This window comes from Rissa tridactyla, chromosome 9, assembly GCF_028500815.1.
Source record: "Rissa tridactyla isolate bRisTri1 chromosome 9, bRisTri1.patW.cur.20221130, whole genome shotgun sequence".
Taxonomy (NCBI): domain Eukaryota; kingdom Metazoa; phylum Chordata; class Aves; order Charadriiformes; family Laridae; genus Rissa; species Rissa tridactyla.
The window spans coordinates 16,550,585-16,577,009 of NC_071474.1; the positions used below are offsets into that span (position 1 = coordinate 16,550,585).

A 26,425-nucleotide genomic window follows, 5' to 3' on the forward strand; every position below is an offset into this window, starting at 1 on the left:
TTGTGACATGGCAAAATTGTCAAATGGATGAAGCAACATGCAGTAAAGTAGTGGGAGCTGTTACCTTCCTGGTAATAAAAACTTCACGCAACAGTGCAGTTAAAGGGCTACAAGCAGTAACTCTCTCATTCATAGCAGCTGCTCTCAAGTGTAGGTACTGGATAATGGTCAGACAGTGTTTTATAGCTATGCTCTGTCAAGTGGTTTATAAGCTTTTCTGTGTAAGCTTCAACTCTTCTGAGAGTTTAAATCTGCTTAGTAACAAGGAAGTATGTCTGTTTATCAACTCACTTTAGGAGTTTTCAGAAGTTGGATCTAAACTGAAATTACTCAAAGTAGGAACAAGCTTATTGTTCTACTGCTTTTTTATTAAGAAAAAAAGTATGCTTAAACTTGCATACCAGTAAGAGGAGTAGCTTAATTGCATTGGCTAAAATGCTGAGGTTGGTGAACATGAAATTTTTGCTATATGTTGTAATAAAACCATGCTGTTGCACATGTAAGGTGTTGTGCAAAGATCTGTAGGCAAGACTATTCTATATATGTATGTCTGCTTACACAATTTTTACATACAAGTTGTGTTTTAGAATTCTGTTGCATGCTGAAAGATCGCTAAAATGTCTTCCAAAATCTAGTTAACATTCATCTTTCCAACAGATGCAAAACTGTGCTTAGAATTGGATCATGAAATATTGAATGATGTAGCTACTTCACTTAGCATGTTTACTTAGTGAGTGTTGTATGTTTTAATTGGTACATTCTTTACAATACCAAGTTTCAAGGTGTATAGACTGATTTCTTAAACTGACTTCTTAAAAATCCTAAGGTCTACCTTACGTTCTAATATACAGGCTTGTGTTGGCATTCAGCTCTGTCAATGTATCCATTAATGTGCTGCAGAACTGAATGTTCAATTTAATGTAGTGGTTATGTTATTGTTTATTGTTATTATTGTTTAATGGGTCCAGTTACTTGTAATTTTCCTGCATTTCAGCAAGTTGCTTTTAATTTGATAAAATAATTCATTGCTGTGTACCCCACTTATGCCTTGCTAGCCTACCTAGCTTCTCAGTAGTTTTCCTACTATTCATCCTTTAGTCAGTCATCCTTATTCTCAGTTTTTTGTCTTCCCTTGTTGACTCTATTAATTGTGGTTCTTGCCATTAACTGTCTTATTATTGAAAGACTCCACAAAGGTAACTGTCTCTAACAATCAGTGGTTTTAGCTTGTGAATCTTTTCTGTCTCCATCTCCTTTCCAATCTGTATTTCTGTTCTTTGTCATGCTTTTTTCCCCATTGTTGCAATTCTGAATTCCTCTTAGGCAACAGAATATTGCAAAACTAAGCCAAAACCCAACAACAAAACCCCAAAGAAACAACAAACAAACAAGCACCTCAGTTTCCCTGAATCTTTTGCAAATGCTTTCTGATCATACTCTTTGTGGATTCTCCTCACTTGGTGGAAAAATCTTTTTCCTGCATGCCAAGAAACTTACTTGTCTGTTGGTTCAAGAGAGCTGTTTCACAAAGCACTTCTTTGGCTTAACTTTGCTTTGTGTGATTGGATCTTCATAATGTGATCCCCTTAGGATTCCATTGGGATCACTACTACTCATGACTTGTTTCCACAGTAGAATCTACAGGCCATTTAAAGGTATGCCCAAAATAAGATAGCAAAATATTTTTTTATGGAAAAAAAAATGAAATTCTTTATTGTTGTTCACTACTTTAAGTACTGAACCCCCAAATTGGAGTTGGCAGGTAGATCTGCATAGATCTGTTTGTTTTGTTTATTCATTATGTGGTGGCAAGTACTGCAGCCTGACTCATAACGCAGGACCTAAAAGGGGAAAATAAACCTCAGGAGTGTCCCTTAGCAATTCCCTTATAATCCTGTGCTTCTTGCAGCCATCTGGCTTGTGGCTAGGGGGAGTAGAGCTAAAAGAAATAGGAGCTGCCTAAAAGCAGCTTATGAGTATAGAAGAAGAAACAGTCAGATCCAGTTGATTGAAGGGAGAGTTCTTATTTTGCAGATCTCTTCTGGCACAATGAGAATGAATAATGTGAGTATGCATTGAAACAGTTGTTTAGCTAATTTCCCCTTTTGTAATTTTTTTTTAAATGTTGAATTGATGAGTGATAAATAAATGATGAAGGGTTACAGTGGTAACCACCAAGTGTACAAAGCTCTATTTGGTCATCTGTTTTTTCTTCTTTCTGCTGTCAGAATATGAGTGATGCAATGGCGATTCTACATAAGTTACAGACGGGTCTGGATGTCAATGTGAAGTTTACAGGTGTACGAGTATTTGAATATACACCTGAATGCATAGTGTTTGATCTTCTCGATATCCCTTTGTACCATGGATGGTTAGTGGACCCTCAGGTAAATATTTTTTTCAGTAATTCAAATACAATATAAATTATTCTGAATTTTACTGGGGGAAGGGGAGATGTTTCAGAATTTTAGCTGAAGTCAATGATTATGGTAATGGATTTTTCAAATCTAGTCAGAAAAATTGGATTTTCTTCAGAGAGGAGTGAATACAAACTGTACGTGTTTTTTAGTGTGGTAACTCTGCAGAGATTAGGTCTATAATCAAGCTAACTTTCAAGACCTTCTGTGCTGAATTCATGACTGTAAATGAAAATTTTTCTGAGGGAGGTAGGAGGCTGCCAGATACGGCGTCAGTCATTGTTTTTTGAAAGCTTGTTAGGGAACACTTGGAAGGAATGCAAGGTTACTTTCCTCCTTTCTTTAATTCTGATTTGCTAGTCACTGCTTTTGAGAACTGAAGATGTTAGAACCAATTAGAGAACTGCATCTTTAACAAACATATAATTTGGTTTTAATTATATTATTTAATAAACAGTAAACCGGTACTGTTTACTTAGGGTGAAACTGGTGAGTTTGGCTGGAATAATCTGCCTCAGGTTTTTTCTTTTCATGCCTTGTTCGTGAGAGCTGCTGTTCTCTTATCCCCTTGGGCTTTCCCCAGCCCAACTGAGCTGGCTGATGCCCCATTCTCTTCTCTGTCCACTTTAGCAACAGCTTTTGATGTTAAGCGTTAACTTAAGGATTTAAAATGGGATCTGAGACAGCAAAATGTGTAACGGTCTGGGATAAAACTTTTCGGCCTAGTATTTTTAGGGGGATAATGTCCTCGCTTTCTCAAAACTCTTCTTACTTTCATATGAATAACAGCCATAGGCTTACTGTTGTGTTCTATTCCTCACAAAGGCAACTTCTCTGTTTTATATGCTGTTCCTTCCTGCTCCAGGTTGCTGACATAGTAAAAGCAGTTGGTAACTGCAGTTACAATCAGCTGGTGGAGAAGATAATTTCTTGTAAACAGTCAGACAACAGTGAACTGGTTAGTGAAGGTGGGTAACTTTTTTTTTTTTCTATGCTTTATCAATCTACCCTATCAAGTCTTAGTTACATGTTTTGTGTGTGGGTATGTAGAGCTACAAGTGTGAAGAGCTGCGTTCTGTCTGTTGAACTTCTCCTGGGCAGGCAGACAGCACTGTGCTTGTTTTCTAAACTTCTCTGGGGCAGTTTCAAAACCAAGGATCAGCCTCGTTCTCTTGATCTATTAAATATACTTTGAAAAAGCTGGAGAGAACTCTTATGAAAAGGTATTGTGGGCAGCATTCAGATTTCAACTTGGCTATGTATTATCTCTTACAATTAGAATATGAATTATATACTACACGATGACAAGGAAAAAATCAGTAGTAGTAGAAACTGATATAGCATTTCTGAATGTGAGAAAATTTAGAACTTTCAACTCTTTTCAACATTTTCCCCTCTCTGGATGCGTTCCCTTAGATTTATGGCAATACGGAGGCATCTTAGTAGGAAGGAGATAGGGAAAATATTACTGTTGTAACCAGATCTTATATATTAGGAAGTATGTAATAGACACATATAACAGTATGTGTTGCTTTTGTAGGATTTGTGGCTGAGCAATTTCTAAATAATACAGCTACACAGTTGACATACCATGGACTGTGCGAGTTGACTTCAGCTGTCCAGGAGGGAGAGCTTTGTGTGTTCTTCAGGAACAACCATTTTAGCACCATGACCAAATACAAGGTATATTCAACATTTTTGTCTTTACTGTTGCACTTTGTGTTCTTGTTTCAAATTAAATCTTGTTTTTCCCTTGTCTTGAAAGAGAAATAAATTCCATTTTTTTTTGTTGTATGCAAGTATGGCTTATGGTGAATGTAAGGTCTGTAGCAAATGTTACTTGTGAATTATTGTGTTTTAGATATCAGGATGCATTATCAGTTTAAAACTTCTTGTAGCTCTTCTCTTTATGTTCAGTTTACTCCCTGTGTTAACTCCTTTTGTGGTTATGTATAATCACATACATTTTTTACATGGCTCAAATTTACTTGCAGTTTGTGATTGGCAATGATCAGATTCATGAATTTATTTAATTTCTTGTTTATGAGGATATAAAAACTTTTTTTTTTAATGTTTGGGCTGGTACATAAGTAGCTCCATCATGGTGTTCAAAATAGCAAGCATAAGAAGTTGAGATGAGCTACAATATTGGTTCCCTTTGTTAGGGAAGAGCTTATTTTTTTTTTTAAATCTGAAACTGGGGAAGCAAAATGGTGAGAATTTGAAAGGAGTATGCCAGGATATGAAAGCAAATGACAACTTGGTTAATGCTTCTGGGACTCCTTCCTCCATGGAATGGAGAATCTGGCTTGGCAAGTTTACAGTTGTTTATGGAACATCTTTGCCTTCACTAAGATGATAGTGTATTTTTATGTTTTTGACTTGGGTAGAAAGGGCTGGCACGGTCAAGTTGTCTCCTAAGATTTAATCTTTCCCTTCTTTTCAGTGATAAAAGTGAACATTTTGAAGTAAACTTTTCATTGGTTTGCAATGTCAAATAGTACTTAGAGTTAGATGCTTCTCTCAAACATACATATGAGTTTTTACCTTTGTATAGAACTCTCGAATTTATATTTTGGTTATCTCTTATTAAATAAGACTTTAATTTCATGTACACTTGCATTTATTAATAATGGTAATAAATGCAAAAAAAAAAAAGGAGATGTAACATACAAAAATGTTAAAGAACCGCTATATGGTAACATCCTGTACCTCATGTGGATGACACTGACTTTTCCATTTGGCAGTACTAGGCCTTTTTTCTTCCTCTGTCTGTTAATCTTGACTGTCAATGCTTGTCTTTGGCGTTTTGAATAACTATGTATAAGCTGAGCTAAAGTTCTGAGTAGTCCTGATAAATAATGATTAACTCTACAAACAGGTAACACATTTGGTTTTCTAATAGCTTCTTGGAGCACATCTAAGATTTGTTTTAAATCTATGTACATTGATACTCTTTTAAAGCAGTAGGACAGATAAAAGGATCTTTCTCCATTCTCCCTTCCTCCATTTAAAAAACAAAAAGCAAACCAAAAACCTATGGGATATATTTGTTTATGGTCAAAACTATAATGGTTATATTTCCTGATGAAGCTCACTTATGTCACAATTTTAAGAGGTATAGTTTTGTTTCTCTCTATTTTTCTAAATTTAGCTCTTGCAATAGTTGGTAGTAGTTTGTCATGCAAGCCTGCACATTGTTTTATGGTTGCTTTCATTATGGAAAAAACCTCAACCTCAAAACAATTTTGTTTTAAAAAGAAAAATACTAGGAAGTACAGATGTACTTTCTCGGTACAAATAGTACCTAGAGGTGCAAGAAACCTTTTTTACTTTAAGGGATATTCCAGATAAAACACTTAAATCCTCCTGGAAATTATTCATTTTTGTACTATTATTTTAAAATATAAAATATTCTTTGTACTAAATACAGTCAATGAGTATCACTTTGACCTTATGAATTGTAAATACGGGATTTTATTTGTAGAATGTAGACTGCTTGTCATCTTCTGCAGCCCAGTGTTAGATTAAAGGCCAAAACCTGGTGCGTGTTTGTCAGTGCTTTATCACCTTCATACTTGTAAACATATACTTCTCAGTTGAGATCCTTTTTCCTTAAAGAAATAAAATGCAATACTTAAATGAGTTAAATATCCTTAACCAATATTAATAATACAGAATAGGCTAAAGCAGTGAATAAAAATCTGTGGCTGAATTTTAAGTGTAAGAACTAAATCTAAGTCCTAAGAAATACTAAATCAAAATATTAGAAGAATAGTATTATTTGTTAGTTGTGTATTGAAGCTTTAGTGCTTCTGAGTCACTATGGTTTAAATCTTGTCCTTTTTGAGAAGTCTCAGACTTCTGAAATGCTAAGTTTTGGAATATGGACCATTATTCTTGTGTTTCATAGTCATGGTGACCTCACTTGCAGCTGGTGTTTCCATGTTATCTACAGGCTTCTAGTGCCTGGGGTTGTCACCTTTAAACAGCGGTGTTCATTTTGCCTTCGATTTCTGGTGAGTGGTACACTACAGAATTTGACATCTTAAGAAATACTTTCAATAAAGACAGAAATTCTTTAGTAATTTATTTTCAAAAGTCAGTAGTAGTCTTTCTGTCTGTTTCTATCCTACCTAGCTGTTTGCAGTAGCTGTACGCCTAGGTAGTCTTTGCTAGCAAGGAAGTCAGAAATAGGCTTGTCTTGGACTTCTAGCCAAGATTAGCTATCCAAAAATCTGTGGACCTCCAGGACACTCATACAAGAGTGCCTAATGCATTGTTGTTGCAGAGCTGAGATTTTTCAACTGCTTTTCTCTTTCCTGTTACCAGGTTTAATGCTAGCTGTGCAGATTTATGATGGAGTTTCTTTTACTTCACAGTTTGAGCCGTAGTCAGCAGTAGCTGGACTCTGGAGAAAAGTCCATCAACTAGGAAAACTGAAGACAGAATGTATGCCAGAAAAAATGAAGGTGTAGAACTTTTAGGGCAAGAATTATGCAATTTGTTTGTCTTTCTCTAATATTGCCCTTCCCTCTCCCCCCTACAAACCAATAAATGGAAACATACAAACAAAACCGTTATGAAGTTAAACAAAAGGGAATTAAACATATATTAAAGGTTGGATATGTATAATAAAACTTGTGTATTTTTAGAAACATTTTCGCTTTGAATAATTAGCAAGAATTTATAATGAAAATCCCTTAGGTACATTAGGCTGTTTAAGTATCATTATAATGAAGCCAATACTTAAACTTCTATTTGGAAGCTTTTACTTACAGCTGATACAGTGACTTGTACACTGGGGACATTTGTGAAGTTCAGTGGGGTTTTTTGAGGGCCGATACTTTAGTGAAAGGACTTGGATTTCAGTATGTTATATTTCAAAGAAAGTAGAACGTAGGTTGATCTTAACTGCAGTTACTGGAGGAAAAAAAAAATACCAAAAAACAAAACCAAAAAAACAACCCCAAACCCTCCTCTCCCCCAAAAAAAACCCTCAAAACAGATCACTAAGCTTTTTCAAAGGAAATATAGAAACCTGTTCCAAATTCTTATATGTTTATCTTTTCTAGAATCAGCTTTACAGTTGAGGAGCAGGTGTGAGTAATTTAAGAAAAATAAATACTTGGTGATACTGAAATAATTCAAAGAGCAAAATTCATAAATTAGAGACATTTTAAAGTGCAACATACCAGTTCTTCTAATAAAGCAGACAAATGCAAATAGCCTTAATTCTGCAGTATATTGCTGCCGTGCAACAATTACGATTGTGATTGAGCCATTTTTAATATTTGTGGTGCTTTGTTGAGCAGATTTAATTTTTTAAGTTGTATTGGAGTTCTTCCCACATTCCATCTGGTGAGCTTGTTTTAGAGACAATAGATATTTTCACTTTTTAAATATATTATATAGCAGTGCTGAGGGACATGGTTTAGTAGTAACTTGGCAGTGCTGGGTTGCTAGTTGGACTGGTTGATCTCAAAGGTCTCTTCCAACCATAATGATTCTGTGTCATTCATGAATGACCTGTCATTCATTAATAAGGGATAATCTTGTGGATATTTTAGAGTGGAAGTCGGAGACATGGAGATTGATAACATCCTTTGTGTGTATAACTTGAACTACCTGTTTTTTAAGTCTTTATTACAAAGAGTTTGCAGTATTTATTATTTGCCACATAGTGTCAGTTTAAAAATAGAAGATTTACTAACACTGACAACACTTTACCCAATTATGCTGAGTTTAGAGTGGCTTTCCATTGTCAGATCAAAGGATCTTCACCTTGCTTTTGGATTGCTTGTATTAGAGGGCTGTTTTACTGAAATGAGTTATGTGAAAGCATGAAAAAACAGTATTCTGAATCCCTGTCTCTTTGCTTTGAAAATGTTTTCATAGGCTGCTGTTGCATAGTGGCAAGAACTCCTTGGAAACATTGGGCATACTAGTGCCCAACTAGTAAGATTGTTAGACTGGTTAATCTACTCACGTGTCTTTGTGACACTTTGTGACCAGTGTCTCTATTGACTTCAGGGTATCTTTTTATTTCTTTTTTTTCTTTTTCATGGATAGTAAAGGAATTTATAAGTAGAACTGGAGTGACACCTCACAAGCATGTGCGTTTTTTTTTCTCTTAAATGCTTCTTTCAAGACCAGAAGTGGAATGGTTATGAACATACAGCAACATTATGAATACCTGCTATAGATTAGGGAAGTATCAGTGTGGTTCTATATACTGTAGGCAAAAGCCTATTAAGTCTCTGCTAGCAGATATTTAAAAGGCATTTCTACAGTAGTTATGGAGATGAAGATAATACTTTGGGCTTTGAGATGGACAGTAATAGTGAGAAGTTGTATTAGAACACTTTTGAAACTTTATTATTTTTTAAAAGGGTATTTGACTTACGAACAAGAGAAAAAGCAAAAGGGGGAAAATGTTTTTAGTTCATTGTATTTGGAAATATTTGTTGCTGTCTTGACATATTCGAGTTCAATTCAATATATGGACACTTCTCAAAGTTAATCTTCAGGCCAGTAACTATTGTGCCATTTTTATGTATCTTCCAAATTCCTGACTCTGGGAATAAGAGTTAAATGGAAAGGGCTCATTCAGTACTAATTTTTCCAGTTTAGAAGCAGCATTCACTTTAAAATCGCTGAAGTTGACGAGTAAAGTAACAATAGTAGAAGAATGGTGGCAGAGATTTTTTTTTCAGAAACTACTATGAAAAGTTTTGAAGTAATTTTCATCTAAAGACTTCAGTGGTTTCTAAAGTAGTCGCTTATTCTACTTCCTGTCCCTTTAATTGCATATTAGTAGTCTTGGCTCATGTTATTATACAGTAATCATTTTCAGCAGTTAAAGATGTTGTTTGTTTGTTGGGGTTTTTTTTTGCCTTTGCTTTTCATTGCACAGATAATAAACACATCAAATGATAATTCCCTAGATCAAGGAAAAACAGGACTGTAAAGAGGGGATCAGTTTGGTAAGAATATGTTAGTTCAGTTGGTTTTTCCCACGGATGTGACTGTAATACAACCTATTTTCTTTACTGAAGAGTAGCAAGATGCTCATCTGTTTGGACTTCTGTCTGTGTGTTGCAATTGTCTTTTCTATTTTATAAATGTTAGGTTTCTGTTTCAGAAGTCAGCATAGACTTTTCTTCAAATACAAAGTATACCTCATAGCAATAACTGCACTTTTTCTTTGGGATTTTAAGATGATGTCTTGAGTTTGACATAGTAGAGGCGATGTATATAACTTCTTAAAAATACATTTAAATATTGTTTCATTTCTTAGTAAGTGTACATTTTTAATTCTGGGGGTTACTCTGAATCAAATGGTATATGCTTTTTTAAAAAATTCTTAATTTTCTCTAACAGTTAAAACATTCAGATAGATTAGACTAATCTCAAAATAATAGTACTCATTCATGTCAAAATAAAACACCTTCATAAAAATCACAGGGTCTGATCAAGAAGTCCAAGAGAACACTTACGTAGACTTCAAAGGATAAGGCTTTTAAAATGTTTGTCTTTACTTTATGAAGCTGTTGGGCAGGTGTTTGTTTTTCCTTTTCAGTTTTCTAAACTGCTGGAAACTTGGTAATTGGCAACAGAACAAGCAGTTCAAAAGCATTAATTTTAATTACTTAATCTGGTCATGAAATTAACCCAGGAAATGAGGTCTTGTAACCAGTAACATCACCTGCAGCCTACATCTCTGCCTTTCAGAGAGGGGGTTTTTGTGCAAAGCAGAGACTGAGAGATCATTCTTCAGGAGAATAATCTTGCTTTTATCCTTAACTTTATTTCAAGCTTTTTGTATGTGAAATTATAAAATCTTGGCATTGGTCTACAATATCGGGATATTGATTCTTAGGGTAAATAATTATTCATAACTTTATTGTAGGCACGGTTTACCTTAACAGTTATGCACTCAAGACTTTCTTTCATTGTTTTATTCCCTATTGATAACAGTTACTAGTAGATATTCTTGCTGTATATTATCTGCTAGTATTTTGGGGAGCAGCGTTAACCCATGAGATACTGTATTTGTTTAAAAAAAAATACATTTAAAAATTAACCTAAAAGATAAGCCGGTTATACTTTAGAAATGGCCAGTTAAGGTTTTATGAAGGTAGAAATACATTTATTTTGTAGAGTATGATATTGTTCTGGGCAAGGTGTACTTGAAAACCATACTTAGATACATTTGTTAGCTTAATTGCATGACCTTAGTGTGCTGATCATCCTGTTCTAGCTTTAACCCTGATTAGAAAGGAAACGCACAATCAGGACCATGATCTATTAAGTAAAAAACACATTCTGTTTTTTACCTTTTTTAAAGCTTCCTTCTTATTTTTTTTAGTTCAGTGTAAATAAATGTTTCTACACTTAATAGTTCTTACTGGTTCTGTCACTGTGAGCCCTCTTTCCCCTTCCCTCCTTGTGTGTTGCACTGAGTGAAACTGGAAGTTGTCCAATTATTACCAAAAGTTACATGAATATTAGCAATATTATGAGAGTCCTCTGGAATCTGTTTGAGTTTTTTGAGAAATTCCGTTAAATTATACTAATGTGAAGTAGACATCAGAGCACTTGATAAAAAACAGAGAGAGAGATGACTTTGGATCTCTGATCTGTGCTTTCCTGTTGTTCTTCCACTAAAGGGAAAAGGAACTCCGTCTCTTCACAAGTACTAGGGAGCCTGTGTGTGTTGGTTTGCTAGGTTTTGCTTAAGTGAAACAGCATGGTTTTAAACTATGCAATTGGTATTGGAATTGTATTGTTTAGGTAATATGGCGATACGTAATGCAGTTTATTGCCTTTCCTCAGGGAGCTGTATTAAAATGTTTTCTTTTTTAATTTACTCCGAGATGACATTTTTTAAATCAGTGTTCAGGTATAGTTCAGCTGAGGAAGCCTTAAAGACAGAAAGTAAGAATGTGAATTTTATTTGAGATTGAAACCATTCTCTATTTCAAACAATGTTAGCTTTAAAATATCTTTGAATGACAGATACTAGATTCTAATCCCATAAAGGTAATGGTATGATTTAATATTTGTGTGTGAAAAGTTCAGTTTACAGTAGCTGAGAGATTATGAAAGCATTAACATTTCCCTATTTCAGTATTATTATTAAGCTACACTGCTTATGAGCTGTTTAAAAAGTAACTCAAAATGTATGGCACAATAGAGGGAAACTTGACACTCGCTTTTTTCTTTTTAGGTTTTGTTTGAATCTAAATAAAATTTAAAACGTTCAAATACACTTACCTTAAAGATTGTTATTTGATTTTTATTTTTTTTAAAGACTTCTTATATATAAGATGCTGTAAAATAGGTATTCTGTGCAAATTGGAAATGTGACATTTTTTCCTTTTATTTTCTTTGGGTGATTTTTAAGCATCAAAAGTAGCGTTCAGTTTTCACATGGCTTCTGAGGGAAAGATGATTCCTTAGATCATGTTACGTGATCAGGCTTGTTGCTGGCAATTGTATTTATGTCTGTGAGCCCACCTGTGCTGGGGTAACTGCCATTCCAAAGCTTGAACATACAGTAGTGTCCTTTGTGGGTTTTTTATCTGTTCTGTTTGGCTTTTTGTATAAGTGCATATTGTGGTATTAGGGAATATTAAAACAATCGCCACATGTGAATTTTCAAATAATGTTTTTGTTATGTTGTATGACCTACCAGCCGCAGAAAGGATGGCTGTAAACTTAGTAGGATTGACGAGATCTGATTTTAATTTCTGCATCTCTTATAGACAGTCTTTTAATGACTGAAGAGAAATCAGTAAGCTAGCTCGGTACTTGTTGAATAGGGGCGATGTTTTCATTTTTTGCCTGCTCAGCCTATTAAATCATTAGAATAGGAGCTGCCTGTTGTGTTTTGGTACATCTTTAGCACAGTCATCTTTGAGAACCCTTTGTGTGCTGCTGTACTACAAACAGCAAATTTTCGTGGATGTCACAATAAACTGCTTTGATTTTTACAGCTAGAACGCTGCAACAAGTTTTGCATTGAATATCTTGGTCTGGTACGTTCAGTAATACTAACGGAAGCTTCAGTCTTAATGTGCTGTATGGTCAGTAATAACATTCTTGCCTTGGAGTATAATTCTAAAAGGGTAGGATAAGATTAAAATCTAATTTAACGTGAAATTTAAACATGGATTTCTGTGCTACTTTGCTGTCCCTCAGTCATGCAGCACCATGTCCTTTTACGTGATTTCCCTTTGATTTCAGCTTCTCTCCCATTCCTTCAGCCTAAGCTTGCATTTCATCCTTCCTGTACCTTGGCTTCTGTACTTGTTAGGATTGTCTCTTTCACTCCCAGACCAGCCCGTTTTATAATTTCAGAGTTTGAAATTGAGAAATGTGGCCTTGTGTAACTGTAAAAAGGCTGAAATGCAACCAAATCAGTTATTGGTGACAAGCGATAGTAAGAATCTTAAATTTATTTTGTTGGGCATTTTATTTTTATTTTTTCAATTGAATTAAACCTCAAAGTCTAGGATGTGGTCATTTTGAGGTAATGCCTCTTGGATTGTTTGGAAAGATCCCCTTGTCTCCAGATCTTGCCTTTGGAATTTAATGTCATTTGTCCTGGGATTTAAAATTTACATTGCCATTCTTGAACTATACTTCCTAGGTGTGTTTCCGAAGAATTATCAAGGTATATATTCATGTTTTATATTAATTTTTAGTCAGTATGAACTTTCATTAATCATGAAAAAATTACAAGATGTAATACAGAAATTAAACGTGGCTGTTAATTTAGCAATCACTACTAGTTTGTGGTGGTTTAATGATGTATACCGATTCATTTAAATTTTAAACTTGCTAAAAAATCTAAATGAATGTTTTACTGGAATGCAACAGTTGCATTAGCTGATTATTTCTGCTAATTATATCAGATTGTAAAAAATATTTTTTTTAGTTTTACAGGTTTTCTTTATTCTTCTGCATAGGGTCAGCTTTACCTGCTGGTGACAGACCAGGGCTTTCTTACAGAAGAGAAAGTTGTCTGGGAAAGCTTACACAATGTGGACGGCGATGGAAACTTCTGTGATTCTGAATTCCACCTAAGGCCTCCGTCAGACCCTGAAACTGTCTACAGAGGGCAGCAGGATCAAATAGATCAAGTACTGGATTTCTGCTTTTCTGTTGTATTTTTCTTGTGACTTTTATTGTGTCGCAAGTTTGCTGGTGACTATATATAACAATTAGTACTAATTTTTAGTCATATCTATGTATAGTGTCCCTGCTCATTGCAGGGTGGTTGGACGAGATGACCTTTAAAGGTCCCTTCCAACCCAAACTATTCTATGATTCTATGCATATATGGGACTATAAAAAAAAAAAAAAAATAAAAATCTGTAGATACTTAGGTTGGGGTTCTCAAAAGTGCTACTTTGAAGTATTAGTGTAACTTCGAGGAAGGCAGAATAAGACCAATCGGGAATAGTTTGGAAAATCAGATTTTAACCTCTCAGAATCCACTTCTGCAAAGAACTTAGGTGAAATGTCACATCTGCCTTGTCTATGGAAACAGAAACAGCCCTCTGAAACTTCTGCCCCTGTAACAAATTCATTTCAGCTCATTAATACTGTCACAACTGAGCTTTGCCTTCTGATGCCCACCCTGCTAAATGTAGGACAAAAACCATAGCAGACTGTGTGTGACGATGATTATTTGTTATTCTTAACTATATGTAATAGTTTCCAGAAAATGTGTCCGAGTCAGGACTTGCATGTAGCAGTTAACGCCTAAGCACATAGCGAGACCAGGCCCCTTGGAAATCTGATATTCTGAACGAGCGAAATAAGTTATCTTTATAGTATTCATCGTTAATGTTGTTTGAATAATAGGAAAGAAATGAATAAGCAGATGCTTTTGAATAAATTGAAGCACTGTATCTCTTGTAGAATAAAGAATCTGGCAGAGATAATGGGGCAGTAATATCTTGAGTTGCTGTCTGGATATATCCAAAACTACCTTTTGAATATTTTCTCCTCTCTTTAGGAGTTAGTGTTGCTTACTGATGTACTCTTAGCACTGTTCAGTAGAGCAGGGACAGATACTCTATCAAGCAGAATCAGAGTGTTAACTAGAAACAGCAAATTACAAAGAGACAGCTTCAAAATCTTTACTTCTCCCTAGAACTGGTATGAGCTGATACTGTCTGTCTTTTGCTGCTGTCCGAGTAATGGAATTTAAAAAAAATAATTACTTTTATGTTTATAATTAGCTTTTGTGTTTTATATGCTGTGACTAGGCACTGTGACAGGAGAAGTGTTAAGTAGCTGTTTTCAGCCTTTCTGCAGCTCAGGTTATGAACAGGTACTGAAACAAATTCCTGTTTTCCATGAGGCAAATGTGTTTGAAGCTGAGGCTGGGAGAAAAGTGGTGGTACTGTGTAGCTGCACATGCTGGAAAAATCACTTGATATGACTTGGCTCTTTTCCGTGTGAAAGAGCATTAATAAATAAGTTTACTGTTTAGGATTATCTGATGGCATTGTCTCTACAACAAGAGCAGCAGAATCAAGAAATTAACTGGGAGCAGATCCCAGAAGGAATCAGTGACCTAGAGCTAGCGAAGAAGCTCCAGGAGGAGGAGGACAGGAGAGCTTCCCAGTACTATCAGGAGCAAGAACAAGCAGCTGCTCAGGTCCAGGTAAGAAAGCATTATTACAAAATACGGTCATGAATTTGAGTGAGGGTTAACTTAATAGTTACATAGACACATCTACATTTGTAAATGTTTCAGACTGATAAGACTGGCATTTACACTCTATGCAGCAAGTGACAAGTTGAATAAGGAATCTTAAGAAATACGCTATAATTGTTGGAGTATGCATGCAGATACGACCGTTGCTACCACTTAGAAGGTTAGGCCTGCTTTAAAGTATTTAAATTGGGGTTTCATTCATACTGTTTAAGTGGGAGTGATGGGATGAGTTAATAGGTAAGGTTACAAAGATTGTATTAGCTAATATTTTACATTATTTGCAAAATAGCATTCAAATAGGCTTTTTGATAGTAGTCAAAGTTTTGTCTTTATATCTTTTCTTGGAGAAGTTTGTTGCTTTATATTTTTAGTTGTTTCAGTCTAAGATATCACGTGAATCTACTCAGTCCTGTTTTAAATTAGGAAACGAACAGTTTCTCACAGTACACCTTTCTGTCCCATCCCCATAAGCGGTTGTATTCAAAATGCTTGGAAAACGTTTTTCATGTACATGGATATACAAAACTGCTGTATAACTGAATCATGTGTGCAAGAGGCAATATTTAAGTTAGTGTTCTGGATTCAAGGAGTTCTTAACCACTGCAGACTTTTAAAACTGTTTTTATTTACAAATATGTAAAAAACAATCTGTATGAAGGCTGAATCTTTGATGGTCTGGAGCAATTCAGAATCATTAACTGATGTGCTTGTTAAGAGTGAAACAAGAATTTTGACAATTAAAAATTGTGTTCTGTCCACTGCTTATTGCTTCAATAGAATTGTCAGTAGCTACCTCCCACATAAAGATTTACTACTGCTGGCTGTGGAAAGGCAGAACTGAAGAACCTGCTTAACAGGACTTAACAGCATGCTCATTTGCAGCTATGAATGGATAACAGCTGGAATAGGTGATGAATTAACAAAACTTAAGTTGCCTTTGTATAGCAACCCCTTTGACAAGTTCTTCACTAGCTTCTAGTCACGAAAAGCTGCTGCTGTCAAAACTAACGCTTTCACTCTGCAACTTCTGAAATGTGGATTATGTTCTTAAAAAAGAAACTAGGAAAAAATTCAGTACAGTAATATAGAAGTGCCAGAAAATGCTTGAAGCCAAATTTTATTATTAAAACAACTGATCTGAATATGTGGACACAATAGAAGGAACACGCAGGACTTGACATATATTTTCAACTGACTTCGGTTTTTAGACCTAAGTAGCTATGTGGCAGTTCTGGAGTATTTATATAGAAAGACACAACCTGAATTCTGCTGTTTGCATAATAGTTAAACTTCTGTTTGTGAACTTGAACATAGAGTGATACTTCAGACTGCATGTACAATAACGTTTGTTTTGTTCAACATTTCATTTTTTTCTACATAGCAGGTGCAAGGTGCTGCTTCTCCAGCAAGTGGAAGACAATCTGGGAGTAATGAACGCAAACGTAAAGAGCCTCGAGAGAAAGAGAGAGAAAAAGAGAAGAATAGCTGTGTTCTCTTGTAACAGAAAATGGATTTAGTCTGGAGCCAAGTGCATGTCCTCAGAAGCAAAAACAAGGAATAAAAAGGAAGACAAACCCGTTACATGCCGCCTGTGCCTGATTACCCCATGGATTTTGTTCACGTTTCCAGAGAGGATGGGTGACTTTGTTACAATCATACAGACTTTCTTCAAAGTCATAGTGCGTGCTGCTCAAGATGGAATTCCAAATCACAGTTGGATGCGGCTGTGCTTTGAGTTAGTCATAAGAAATACTGCACCTTGTAGCTGAACACACAAATCATGGCAAGTTTTGTGTCATAGTGACATCCATTAATCATTACATCAGTTAGTAAGCTATTTTATCTTCTACTATAAACAAAGGAGGTAATTGGTTTTGTGTTAGACTTTTTCCTGAAGTCTGTACACTAGCACAACAAAATCCTGTGTTACTTACATGGTATGAAACTATATCTTAGGCTGGGTATAGTCTTCACGACACAAGAGCCCAAATAACAGCTGGGCACTGCCTCCTCGACGTGTCCAGATTTCTTTGCTTCTGGATCTGGTATGTTCGGTTTTTTTGAACCCAGATTTATACTGTGTTACTGCTATCATTGCACCTCCTGGCCAGCTTTCTTGCCCCAAGAGTACATGACTTCATAGGCATAAGACAAAAAATTGTCATAGAAAACGGGGCATTTATTAATAAGCAAGATGACTATTGTTTGCTTTTCTTGCAATTACAAACTGGGTATGGCAACTCAGATGTTATCAGGGTTAAACAAGTAATTTTATAGGTAACTTCCTTTTCTTTTAGTATTTTTTCTCATGTAGGTAAACTGGACCAGATAAGTTCTTATTTATTGACCTCTCCATATGATAGGTGAATGATGAGAGGAAACTAAGGTCTATAATAATCATTATTCTATGTAAGAATGCAGAGTTAAAATAACTAACTATCTGCCTTTTTTCCAGAAGTACCTTGAACTTTAACATGACGTTAACATGTCCACTTGTATATTTAAGCAGGTGTACTGTAGTTAAAAAACACACTTTTTTGTTTGTTTTATAAACGATGTATCCTTAAAAAGCACACTTCTGAAGGGTGGGAGAGAAGCTAGGCTGCTCTCTGAGGTTGTTTGGCAAGGTGGTCAGGTGTAATATTTTGTTTTTTAAATCACTAATTTAGAATTTTTGGAAACCAGATTTTTCTAATTTATGGGAACCAAATAAACATGTTGCGTCTTGTAGTATTTATAGAATACAGAAAAAGAATACTTGCTGAATTTTGAGGGAACCACAAATCCTCCTCCACTTCCATTAAATCAGTAACAATTACCTTCTTGCTGAACCTTTTTGATAAAAATTTCTATTTAGCAATTTGTAGATACTTTTGAAAAAGGCTGCTTCTCCTGGACAAGTTATGTATTTATGCTCTAAGCCTGGGTAAGTGCATTAGAGTGCGATAATCTGGGAACGCTAAGGCGGCCAGGTGGAATGTGACATTCCTGGTTTCAGGGTTTTGGAGAATGTCTGTAAGAGAGAGGGTGTCTAAACACAGTGTCACTGGTAAAAAGCTGCTTTACAATTATTTCAGGCAGACTTGCTGCAGTGATGGGAAGCAGTCAATAAATCTGTTACAAACCTAGAATGAAAATTAGACAGATAAAGGAAGAATGTCTTATTAACTAAAGGGCCAGTTTGTATCGCTTTTTTCTTCCATGCCTTTTTCTCGTTTGTTTTTTCCACTTTTGTTACAATTTCCCTTTTATAATAATGAAGTAGTGAACCGTAGGAGGTCTCTAATACGCAAACTGTAAATTTAAAAATTTCTCTAGAAGTCGTGCCCAGAAAAGTAATTTTAATACTTAATGTCTGCAGTTCAAGTAATTTTCTATGTCAAGGCAAAGGTTGACATCTTTTTTCCTTTGCAGCAGCCTAACTTCTTCAAACAAATTAATGCGATGGAGGATCACCAACATGACTTACCTACTTTAAGCAGATCAGAAAATATTCCAATAGTGTCAATAACAAAGACTTTAAGCCAGAATGTTGTTTAAAAACATTCTGTTACTAAGATTTTTCCAAAATTGTGTATTTACAGTTATTTATTGACCTTGAAAAATAAATATGTCGAGCTAAGTGTTTGTTATCTTATTATTTTCAGTGACAGTATTGCCACTTTAAATTCCTTTTTGAACAAATTTAGCTGGAATAGGCATTGTGGCTATTGAGTATATCTTTTTGCCTGAGATACTTGCTCATATTAGAAGAATTCATGTAACACTTCCAGTTTCAGACAGAAGTGCCTGAAACCTGATATACTGTGGTTACAGTAATATTGTCATTTGGTCACAAAGGAAGAAGAGTTAAATGTCAGTGCTCATCGTGAAGTCTGAACTCCCAGATAATTCAGTTTCTCCTTCAATAAAGGAGTGAAGGGTTTCAGGTTATTTGAGATGACAGGCATGCTATGCAAACAGTTTTCTGTTAATATCCTTTTTTCTTTACAGGTCTTGAAGCTTTGGAAAAAAGGTAAAGAATTCCTGAAATCTAGGGCATTGTTCTGCACGAGTTGAGCTTGGTAGTGGCAAAAGTTACAAGCAGATGAGCTTGTTAATAGCCAAAATGAAACACATCTGGAAGCTTAATTTATACCCTACTGTGACTAACCATTCCAAAAGCAACCGTCACAGTTGGTATTATATGATGATCAAAAAAACAGAACAGAACTGCTTTTATCTGTAATAGTGAGCTTGGAAAACAATATTACAAGATATTCATGGAGTACCAGAAAAATTATGTCTCTTTCTGACTATTCCTATGCCTCTTTTTTGAAGGTCATATTCTGGCAAAAGGGTACAGATTTATACTTTAAATCTGTTTATACAACTTCGCATGCACATGCTCCAAATAGCTGCATAATTTATATTTGAAAGTGTCCAGAAAAGTAGAGTAGAACTTGTTTTCCACTAGATAAAAGCTAGCACAGAAAACAGAATCATAGATATTTTTTTGTTGTTGTTGCATTGTAGTTGTGAAATAAAAAAAAGCTAAATGCAAGTATTCTTAAAATTTAGCCAAAAATTGAGCACTGCCATAGTGATAAATGTTTTTTCTAAAAAGCACTTTTAAAATGCTCAAATACACTTTTCTTGTGACACTTTTATGGAATCTGTGACTCAACAAAGCAGATCCAAAGGAAGACTCTTAACACCAGAGGATGAAATTAGCATTCCTGAAAATTCACTGAAACACAATGCAGAAAAATACACCTTGTAGCTAGCCATCTAGTTAATCTAATAAAGTGTGTGCAGCTTGTCTTCACAGAGTTCTTCTGGTGGATCATGGGCCCATGAGCTGAAAGTGAAGCACGTGCTCTGCTGTGTACACTTGCCTTGGGTTGCCAGTCAATCTCAACATTCCTTTGGTAATTCACGTTATTGTCAAATGTTTCTTCAAACTTGTATACCCAAGTTCTTGGAAAAAGAAAATTCCAGTATGTAATAAAAGGCAATCTGAGTTCTTGAAATTGAATCTTTTGGTGTATTCAGCAGGAAATACGTGAGTAAAAGGTGAAGCTGATGTACTTTCAAGTGAACCCTTCTTCTTTGCAGCTACAGTAGCTCTATAACCCAAAGCTAGCTCGTTGCTTAGATCAGCTTTCTTTCCATTAGGATGCTTATCATAGTCAATTGCTGAAGTTTATACGAAGTACATCCTTAAATACAATGTACTGAATTAAGAGCTGTATTTATTTTAAATAAAAGTAGACTTTTTTTAAGGTTGTAACCTTAAATGGCAGGTGACTCAGGAAATGCAAGTTAATTGATGTAGTATCCTCATTAGAAAGCATATTAGAGAAAAGCAAAGCTAACAAGCCTTAGTTTGGTTGCAATATCATGCTCGCGTTTTTTCCATCTATGCTATGATAGCAAGACCTTAGTAACAAGAAAAATCTGACACTGAAAAATGTTCCTGTAGTCCAGTGAGAGCGAATGTCACACGCCAGAACTGAACCATTTGCACATCATCTTGTGACTCCGTGCAGTTCCTCTTTTTTCAGCATCCCAGCACTAGTCCGTCAGCAGTGGTGTTCCGAGTAGGAAGACCTGATGCAGTCTCACACAAAACCATTTACACAGAAGTCTCTTTGATGTTTGTTTCCATAGTGTTTCTGTACAGCTGCTGCTGCTTCACAGCTTGTTCTTGCAGTTGTCCAGTAAAAAAGCAACATATTTAAGCTCAACTGTCATCTGCTCTGATGAGGAAGAAGTGCTGTAGGGAAATGCCGAGGAGGAGACAGGCTGGAACATAAAAGTCCCTACACCACCTCTTGAGATTGTTTAGGGGATTTGTCCTTAATTTTGCTGTTATTTTAGACATAAATAGTTGTAGCATGGCATGCAGTGGCCAGATCTTCTTGCCCAGGTAATGACTTATGTCATAGTGGGTTGGCAGTGTCTGTCCCTGTACGTGGTGTTCCTCACTCATAATGCTTCTAGGTCAAGACTGGCTGTTCTGACCCTCTAATAACTCAAAATTTTGTTATTAAATGTCAATTGTCTGCTGTTCTATTTTGGTCATTTTGTCAGCTCTTTCACTGTGAGCTCTCTTGACCTGGAGAGTTGGCTCTAGAGAACTTGCTGAAACCTGGAAGTTCTTTACTGCCCTTGCAGTTCCTTTTCTGGTTTGTAGGATCACCGGCACTCATGGAGAAGCTTCATGTGTTCAAATGAGCAATTCCTTGGTTTTTGAGGTTGAGAACTTTAACTATCTAGTTAATTATCTTAAGTTGTCAGGATCCCATGTTTACCTCTATTTGACAGCATAGAAAATATTCAGCAAAATGTTGTTAGGTTTGGGAAATCCATAGGGAACAACTCTGATAAGTTTCAGTATTCAAATGAACTGAAAAGTATAAACAGTATGCTTGCAAAATAATTTGTTGTAACAATATGATGACAATAAAGGCATCTGTTTCTGTAAATGTAATCTCTTGCTGAAACATGAAATAAGGCACTGCAAGTGCTCCCATCACTGGTTGAGTCCTGCACTGAAGGAAGCCGGTGGTGGTGTGGTGAACAGTCTTGCTGGGGCCAAAGTGAGTGAAACACGCTTGTTTGGTAGAGTCAAACACTATGCCAAATGTATATAGATCTTGGGCCTGGACAGGGACAAAAATTCATGGAAGTTCTATATTTTTCTAATTAATCTCTTGAGAACTGTCCTTTAGTGCTGGTCCAGTTTCAGTTTAGGCCCCATCCAGCTTGATACCTATTGTGAAACTCAGAAACACGAGATGGGATCTCCCAGTGTCTCAGGAGATGATGCCTTCAGCTCATACAAACTCAGTTCTCCATCGGAGCTGGGTGGAGTAAGGTGATACTGAGTCTGCCTCTCTTGTTGAAGCCAGTTGTAAAACTTGCACAGATTTTTTGAGTTAAAACTTCAGCTGTAAGTTTCAAAGTTCAGATTATGCTAAACAGTCTTGAATATTTCACCTGATGTAGTTTAGTATTTTAAGATTTCTTCTAAATGTGTTTCAGAAAAAGCTGGTATTCTTGTCTGAAACCTTCCGTTGAGTTTTGTTGTGGTTCACTGGCAGATGCAAGGAAAGGGTCAAAATTGCAATGAGAAGAAACACCAATGTGACAGTAAACTTAAATCAGCTGAGTAATGGGTACATCCTTGGGTCTGGCATCTCTTGTTTTGGGGAGCTCCAAAATAACAATAGGAAAACAGAGATTTTTTTTTCTCTTTATACGAACTGGCCATATCTAGTCATTAATACTTGCATTGAATAGTTTTTCTTAAGGTTTGCTTATGTGGTCCAGTCTGCGAAGCTGATGAGCTCATGGTTATGCCCGTAATCCAGTGAACACTGCCAAGCGCCCAGAAACTCACACTTCTGCCTTCAGACTCAGAAATAACCCTGACCAAACCCGCATTTACCAGCTCTGGCGCTTTTAAACACAAGAGCTGTTCAACTGTTAAAGGAAAACTCTAAATAAAGCTTTTTACCATTGCCAAAGCATTCTGTTTGGCAATGGTAAGTTATAAAAGTTAATGGAGATCATAAAATCAGATAGAAGAAAAGGTTAGTGCTGTTAGAGGTTGCATCTCACTGATAGAGACTGGGCAGGAGTTTGAAGACTGGCCGTGTTGGCCAGCTGCTGCGGAAAGGCGCTGCCAGCTGGTGCCCCCGTTCCCTTCCTGCAAATGCCGTTTAACCAGGTGTCACTGTGCCATCTACAGCTGATGCCAACAGTTCTCATACTGAGGACAGGGCGAGATGGACTTCTCCATGGAACGTATGAACTCCAAGTGTGTGTTTTGATTAAGTCCGTGTTATAATTTATTATCTGTGCCAGCTATAATAAAGCTAGCCTGATTAGTCCTGCCCATGCTCTTAAGTGCACGTACTTTCTGTGAAAGAACCACAGAAAATTAGATCTAATAACTGCTTTCCTAATAGACTTCGAAACTACCTTGAAATGTTCTTTGTGATACTGTCTCTTTCAGTCTTGGGAAATTAAAGAATGCATAAAAGTTTCTGAAGAACTGTAATGATTTGACACAATGTTTTTCTTGTCTTGTAGTATGTCTATAAGGAACATATTTTTAAAAACCCAAATACCTTAACATTTGATTTTTGTAAGAGAACGGTGTATTTAGCTTTTTATGCTGCAGTCACCTTTTAGAACTAACAAACTGCTTCATCAGTACCAAACCCATGCTGTAGAAACTTCACTGGAACGATTTAACAAAAATTAGGACAAGAATTATTTCTAAACAAAACAGTGCAACATTTTTGAGCTTTTACTATATTCTCTTGTGAACTGTCTTACAGCCGCAGTAATTAGCGGTGGCTGGATGCCTCTTGGGATCCTTTGAAGCTTTCGGAGCAGCAATGTGATACTTAATGCTTGTCCTAAATCTTGTTTTATTAAATATCTATCCAGTCCAGCTTCATGCTGCCAGGTACAGCCATGAGGAGAAGCACAGCATTTCAGTGTAGACTTACACAAGCCATTTCGTAATTTATTTTAAATTTTTCATAGTTAATTACCAACAGGCACGCAGAGAGCTGGGAAAAAGAACTGAGACACCCGCCCGTAGTTCTGGCTGCGGCTGGAGCTTCCGAAGGTGCAGAGGAAGCTGATGAGCAGGACTAGGCTTTGGAAAAATCTTAGACCAAATAAGAAAGTTCAATCTATGCTGTTTCTACCTTTTTTTCTTTTTTTTTTAAGAGGAAAGCTAGTGTTAGATTATCCTGTGCATTTTTGGGGGGGGGGGGGAGGGGGGAATCTCAGTTTTGAATTTAACTGTGATTTTGCTAGCTTTTCAGCATGTTACCTGTTCAGCATTTTATGCCTATTTCCAATGGAACTTCATATTCTCTGCAGTGTTTTGGTGTCAGGGCATCAACTGGTCTCTTAATTTTAGGGCTTTTGTTATTGCAGATTAACCAGAGCCGAAAGGAGCTGGTTTGTACTAATTACCAGTTTTGTTTACAGTTGAGTTTTAGTGAAGGCCTTCAGACTGACAGACTCCATGTGAGGCGAGTAAGTAACAGTGGGGGGGTCGGCCAGTTGCAGCCCTGCTAGACTTGAGTTGTATTTACTATAGGAAAAAAATTACTGCTGGGGAAATAAAGTCCTTCTTTTGCTTGGAAAAGTATAGTAGCTGCTTGTCTTCAAGACCACTGCAGACACAGTGAGCCAATGAACCTGCTTGTGAATTTTTAAACTACTTATAATTCAGCATTTGCATTTTTTTATCATGAATAGTTAGAATAATTACGTGTTTGCATTTCATACACTCGGTTTACAGCAGTGTGCTTGCATTTCTGTATTTCTTACACACTTTCTCTTCGTGTCTGGCAAGCAAAAATAGCTGTTGAGAACCCATTAGAAAAAGTGGCCATAAGTAGAATAATTTCAAGAGACAAATCTGTTGCACTGCGTGTTTCTCCACCTGTACTTTGGTAACTCTGGCAATGCCGAGTGCCGTTAGATTATGCCAAAGAGTGCGGCTGGTCACAGTTACAGCCCAGACAGTCAGTAAGCTGGATTCTGGTTTCGACACAGTCTGTAGCTGCAAAAGGAAACCTGTTAATGCCCCCCCCAGGTTGCTGCCAGATTGTATTGGACAAATGGTGTCACTCCTGAGTGGGTTTTTGCCCTATATTTTTGCAGTGCATAATCACTCTTTACAGGTCAAGCCTCAAAAAATGTGATAGTGTTACTTAAATAGAAAATGTCCAGTATCTTGTCCCATCCCACAGAAATAAATTCTACACCTGTTGCTGCTTGCCCAGCACTGGTTCTTCCACAGTCACAGAATGTAAATACCTTTCCCTGCTCTGTAAGGGAGAGACCACCACTGGCATCCCTTCGCCCACAATAACCTGGCAGAGCTTTAATGGTAAATGACAGAGTTTTGGGTTATCTTTCATATTACAGCTTTTAGCGAAAGATGTTCTTATCAAAGTTTTCACAAATGATTTTTTGATTATCCTTTTATCTGGTGAATAGATGCATAGCTATTATTTGTACAGCTTTTGATAATCACGTTTTACATATATATGTAAGCTTATTAGAAGAAACTACAGATGAAACATATAAAAATGAATCCTAAAGAAGTTGCCCCTAATTCTCCAGTGTTAAGTACTTGTTACCATGTTAATTGTCTTGACTGGGTCTTTTGACAATGAAATTATCAATAATAATAAAAAACACAATCCTATGTATTATAGGAAGGCTCCAAAAGATTTCCATGTTAGCAATGTCTTCAAGATGCCGTGCTTAGAGCCAGCACAATGCAGTTGCTGCGTTTGATCAGTTGTGAGCCTGTTACCACCTAATGGCTTACCTTGATTTCGGTATCTGCTTTTAAAAGGAAATGCAAAAATAAAAGCTAACACAAGCTCCTGTAGATTTACCAACAGAGGGGAGAAGTTAAATTTTTAGAAGCTGTATTGTAAAAGTGCATGACCTGATTAACTCTAGTCGCACGGCATCGTTTGTACCAGTGTATGGGACTGAAATCCTTTTTGTCATGATGTTACCCCCTATCCAGCATTGTAACGGCATTTACAAGGTCAACTACTGAATGTTTTGCATTTTAAAAGCCTTAATTGTTTATATTGTATTAATGTGTTTTTAAAGACTATAAGGAAACAACATTTTCCTTGTAAATTGTAACAATGATTTTGAACACTTAAATAATTTTCAGAGAAGTCCAGTTCTGTATGTTAATACCCCTTTTTGTTTGTGTATCACAAAGAAAAACTGTTAAACTCTGTTACTTTTTAAAAAGTGTCTCCAGTTCTCAGCCTCTCTGTAGTTTAAGGTCTTTACCCTACTGAGATTTATTTCGGTTAACAGTCTTCTGAAATTCATTGTATGTAAATAAATTTAAGTGAGCAAACTTAAATAAACATTTCATTTAGGTATGTAAGTTCTTTCCTAGTGATGACAGTTGGATGAAATCCTTCTTAAAAAAAAAATCTTGCTCTGGAAGAAAAAAGATGGACTTCTGTTGATCTAAATGTTTTATAAATCCAAAGTTTTTGGCAATATTTTTTCAACCTTTTTTTTTCCCCATCATCCTAGTTTATTTCAATATTTTAATTTCAGTGAAATATCTACATATGCACAATCACACTTTCATTTAATTAAGCAAAAAAAATGCCAGGAGATATTACTTAGTAACAGGTAGAACGTGCTTCTAGACCTGTTGACTGTAGGCAAGGTATCGAGTCACACCTCAAGTTTTATTTTT

General features: G+C 36.1%; 1 protein-coding gene across 7 annotated transcripts in view; it reads left to right on the forward strand.

The window, feature by feature from the left end:
• The window catches only part of MINDY2 (MINDY lysine 48 deubiquitinase 2), a 33,434-nt gene extending 13,266 nt beyond the window's left edge, over nt 1-20,168 (forward strand). Inside the window, exons 4-12 of one of the 7 annotated variants that reach the window (XR_008468461.1) lie at nt 2,229-2,387; nt 3,283-3,385; nt 3,958-4,100; nt 12,419-12,460; nt 13,075-13,098; nt 13,394-13,567; nt 14,929-15,102; nt 15,196-15,316; nt 16,538-16,654. Coding sequence is in view for 4 of the 7 variants with exons in the window: in XM_054214581.1 (XP_054070556.1) it covers nt 2,229-2,387; nt 3,283-3,385; nt 3,958-4,100; nt 12,419-12,460; nt 13,075-13,098; nt 13,394-13,567; nt 14,929-15,102; nt 16,538-16,657 (939 nt within the window). In the remaining 3 variants the exon portion in view is untranslated. Of the gene's footprint in view, nt 1-2,228; nt 2,388-3,282; nt 3,386-3,957; nt 4,101-12,418; nt 12,461-13,074; nt 13,099-13,393; nt 13,568-14,928; nt 15,103-15,195; nt 15,317-16,537; nt 18,782-19,149 lie in introns of those variants that run through there. The other 6 variants (XR_008468460.1, XR_008468459.1, XM_054214582.1 and 3 more) reach the window with 6 other exon arrangements.
• Nucleotides 20,169-26,425: the final 6,257 nt, after the last annotated feature.